The sequence below is a fragment of the Beta vulgaris genome, chromosome 3 (assembly GCF_026745355.1).
Source record: "Beta vulgaris subsp. vulgaris cultivar EL10 chromosome 3, EL10.2, whole genome shotgun sequence".
Classification (NCBI taxonomy): domain Eukaryota; kingdom Viridiplantae; phylum Streptophyta; class Magnoliopsida; order Caryophyllales; family Amaranthaceae; genus Beta; species Beta vulgaris.
In genome coordinates, this window is record NC_079204.1 from 55908383 (window position 1) to 55912758 (window position 4376).

Sequence of the window (4376 nt, forward strand, 5' to 3'; positions counted from 1 at the left end):
ATTTTCATCTTTGTTTTGATTAATGTTCTTGTATACTTATTGTATACTTCTCTTTGTATATTAGTTTTTGTTCCTTTTTTTCATTTTCGTTTCATTCTTTTTATTGTTTTGGGTTTAGTATTTTCGTTTCGTTTCTCTTCTCTTCTGTTTAATTTCAGAAAATGTGAGATTATGAGTAAAAAAATGACAAAAATTTTTTTTTTTGGTAGGAAGGGCTGCGCTAGTTAGGAAAAAGCGCAGCCCTTTAGCCCAGAAGGGCTGCGCTTTTCTTCAACTAGCGCAGCCCTTCTGGGCTAGAAGGGCTGCGCTTTTTCCTAACTAGCGCAGCCCTTCTAGCTTAAGGGCTGCGCTTTTCTAGCGCAGCCCTACTTAAAAAGTGAAGGGCTGCTACTGAAAGGGCTGCTGTCAAAAAGCGCAGCCCTACATGCCTTTTTTAGCGCAGCCCTTCTTCATTTTTCCACTAGTGGACCCTCTAAATAACCATACTCAACCAAATCTATCTCACCACATGACATGATCAAATATCAATACTCCTAGTAAAACTAGGCTACTAGTAAGCCTAAGAAAAAAGATAACTTTGTTTTTAGCAGATATTGGGTCACACATGTAACTATGTAAGTGGGGAGTGTTTGCCGTACAAGTAGATTTGCACCATCACCCTTTACCTGCCAACATAACATCACTTACACAAATTTACTCTCTTTTTCTCTCTACTTAAAAAACCCATCTGATTTCTTCAACTTTTTTTTATTATGGAGTACAAGTAATTTACTTCATATCTTCATTTATCTGTTCATCACTTTCAAGCTGAACTTTTATAGCTACAATCATCAATCTCAATGGAGTTTCTGTAAGTTTGTGGGTTGTACAGTTTAAAACTATGATTATGGAGTAATATTAGAAACTTAATTTATGGAGATTTTCAAGTATTATAGAGGGATGTATTGGAAAATTTGGTAAACAATTAGTAAGATTATTGTTTTTGGTTAATTTGAGGATGTGATACCATATCACAGTTGTAAATGTGAACTTTCCTATCCTAGCTAGTTACTGCTTTAATAATTTCTCTTGCAATAGTCCTTTATTCTTTTTGTTTGTTCACATGAGTGTTCTTTTTGAAATATATCACAAGAATAATCTTAAATTCTTAACTATGTAAGTTATTAACTCAGTTGTTAGAGCTTCTCTCCCTGTTCCACGTGATCTTCTAATCGATTCGCATCTTGCCTGTGGCATCTCTAAACACCAAAAATAAGTTATTAACTTATTATCGAATAGCCACAACCTATGTTACTCAAACACGGATTGAGTGTCTACTCGGATACGAGTATCCAAGTAACCGACTCGGCTATTTTGTAGAAAAAAGTCAAGTTTTTATTTTAAAATGGAGTATCCAAGTAAAGTGTCGTGTCGGACACGACACTTTGTTTTATTATAAGTGTACCTCCCATGATAGAGATTATATATGTGATTATATATTTTTTATGTATGAAGCAAATATCATGTGAAGTCCTCCTTTGTTTTCTTTTACTTGTAACTTTTGAGATTTTACTCTATTCACTCTCTTGCATTTGATTACCTTGGTGATTTATATGAGGCAAAATATAGTCATTTGGTATTCTGTTAGATTCATCTCGATATGTGTATTTTCACAATACCTAACTTTTATAATTTTTACATATTTATAATTAGAGATATGTTAAATTTATGTATTACTAAACGTGAAAGTCAAGATATTGCACTCGCTAGCATACTATCTGGTTTATGTTGCATGGAGTATATGTCTATATGATGACTTAAGCACTCGTGAATTCCGATTGTTTTGTCTTCCACTTCCTAAGTTGTGGTTGTTATTTTTATGTTTTGTTCCTGCTCCTCCATCATGGGCTTTAATCTTAAGGATTTGTACTAATACATGTTTAATAAATGTCCTTTATCTGTAATATCTTTATGTTTAATCTGTCCTTGATTTCTTCTCTCTTTTTGTTTCTTTTGGAGTTTTGTATGTAAATCAAGTGTACTGTCAATTTTTTTTCTTTTTGTAACTTTATTTTCTTCAGGTGAGATTTCACATTCTGTAAAGAACATGGAAAGGGTTGAAAGCTCAAGGGAGGAACTAAGTGTATGCTGTGATACTAGGTTTGAACCATGTACCAATTTCTTCTCCATGAGGTAAGTTTTAGAAGAATCGCGGTGATCGATTACACCTGATTGTGTTTGTAGCAAGTACTTTCACTGAGTTTGTGGCTTTGTGCACTTTTTATTGTTCCTACTCTTCTATTCTGTCATTTGTCCATTTTGTGTATGTTTAACTATTATAGTCTTTGTTACTCTAGCTTTTTTCAATCTATCTAGAAGGACCCGTGTTGAAATCCTTGACACTTTGACGTGTGTATGAGCACTTAAACACTTCAATTTGGGACAAAATCGTTGTGTTCATAAAATATCCAAGTCGGACACTTGGACACATATCATGTCTGATATGAGTATTCAAGTCCAACTAACATAGATTGCAATACATATCACCATGTGTATATTAAGTAGTAACAATGATAAAGGATATCTTTAAGAGTTCTAATGATAACCATCACTCTTGTTCTTTCCCCTTGCAGACAGTATGTTCTTCTTTCGCGTCAAAAGGATATCTTTAAGAGTTGGCCATTCGCGGAGAAATACTTGAGATTGTGCCTCAAGTATGGAGTTACTAACGTGCTTCCACCTCTGTATGATAACAAGGGCAAGGTGACTAATGAAGGAGATAATCATGAAGTATCAATCCAAGAAACATTAATGTCTATGGTATGTGAACAAATCCAGTTGATTAACCTTTCATGTCATGACTGTAAACAGAATAACACAAATAACATATCAGAGAAGAAGGGGAAGAAATCAAGGAAGTGGAAGCGTAAAATGAAGACAATGGAAGAGATTTTCGCTACTGCAAAGCATTGCACTTTGGAGGAATTTGATGAGATGATCATGAGGGAAAACAGTAGGAGAATTCAGATCAATTTGGAGTCTAGCTGTGGTTATAAATCAGATGTTACAGATGACGGCGCAGAGCATAATAACCAACTGTCTACATGTAGGAGTATTGAAGTCTTGGAGTAGATTATCAAGTTCATCATATAAAGCACTTAATCTAAATACTGAGGTACAAGCAACTAGACTTACTTGGTGGTTTTGGTAGTATCTTTACATTCTATTAGTGAAGATTTCAGTATAATATAAATGAAGATTACGGATAAATAGAGTATAGTTCTTCACCAAACAGGTGAAAGGGGGCGATTTGGTAGATTTACTTGTTACAGGCCGCGCACAGTTTCTGTTTTTTGCTCGTTGGAGAATGTCCCCCATTTAGCGTTTTCTAGAGTATGGCTAGATGGAGAATCCAACAAACTGGTAATAGTGAAGAAATTTTATAATTCTACTTATGTGGTGTCCAAATCAGTTTCTTTCTCTTGTTTGTTGGAGAATTAGTTTTTATTTAGCCATTTTCAATACTAACTTTCATGGTTAGGTGTCTAATAGTCAGGCAACTAATTCAGGTTGAAAAGTCTATATTTTGCCTGGACTGATTCTCTATCTTCCCTTAACCAAAACTAATGATCAATTTCCTTGTTTGGCAGAATTGTGCTAGAAGTTTTAAGAGGAAGTCGCGAGAAATTTATGGTCCAAAATCAGCTTTCAAGCTGCGAGATGCATAAAGATTTGTCATTTTGGGTATTGTTTGGCATCACTAAAGGTAAAGATCTCATCAGATAGCAGTGTTGAAGAAATCTGAAGTTGATGAAATGATCTGAAGGGAAGACATTTGAACATTCTGATATGTTATGCTTTGTTTTATTCTTATACCTTAAGTCCTTAGTTAATGTGTGATATAAATCTGTTTGAAGTCTAATGGCTCTAGCCTGTATAATCAAGTCACTGTACGAAGTCGAACTGTCCAAGCTCTTGTGTAGTTTATCCTTTCTCCTATGCTAAGGAACAGTGCTGGAACCACGGTCTTAAGACAACGAACTTTTCGGCCACTGAAAGGCTAAACTTTGGAATTGGGGGGAAGGAATATGATTTAGCAATCACATTACTGATCCAACATACTAAATTACTAATGAATGTAACAATTAACTTTCTTTGAGGAGGATGTAACAATTAACTTCAAACAGAAGAAGTAATAGTTTTGCATATCACAAACCAAATAACACAAGAAGTAGCTATATATATTGATCCCAAACATCCTGGCAGGCTCTCTTATTAGATCTGTGAAACAAAGGTGAAGCATCGTCGAATTGTATGCGTTCAAACGCTCGAAAAACATATGCTGGTGCCCCTGGTGGTAGCTTAGCCAGCTCTCCACAGGAACAGGAAACCAATTC

At 35.0% G+C, this 4376-nt stretch overlaps 1 protein-coding gene across 3 annotated transcripts; it reads left to right on the top strand.

The window, feature by feature from the left end:
- The first annotated feature begins 606 nt into the window (after positions 1 to 606).
- LOC104889696 (hypothetical protein) lies at positions 607 to 4082 on the top strand. 3 transcript variants are annotated; one of them, XM_057393208.1, is made up of 5 exons: positions 607 to 850; positions 2061 to 2172; positions 2613 to 2799; positions 2878 to 3154; positions 3630 to 4082. In XM_057393208.1, exons 2-4 carry the CDS (start codon positions 2087 to 2089, stop codon positions 3109 to 3111), a joined length of 507 nt encoding a protein of 168 aa, XP_057249191.1. In that variant the 5' UTR covers positions 607 to 850; positions 2061 to 2086; the 3' UTR covers positions 3112 to 3154; positions 3630 to 4082. The 3 variants fall into 3 exon arrangements, with proteins under 3 accessions (XP_057249191.1, XP_057249192.1, XP_010673283.2); XM_057393209.1 differs by having other exon boundaries at positions 609 to 850; positions 2613 to 2769; positions 2851 to 3154; XM_010674981.4 differs by having other exon boundaries at positions 631 to 850; positions 2613 to 2742; positions 2851 to 3154.
- The last annotated feature ends 294 nt before the right edge of the window (positions 4083 to 4376 follow it).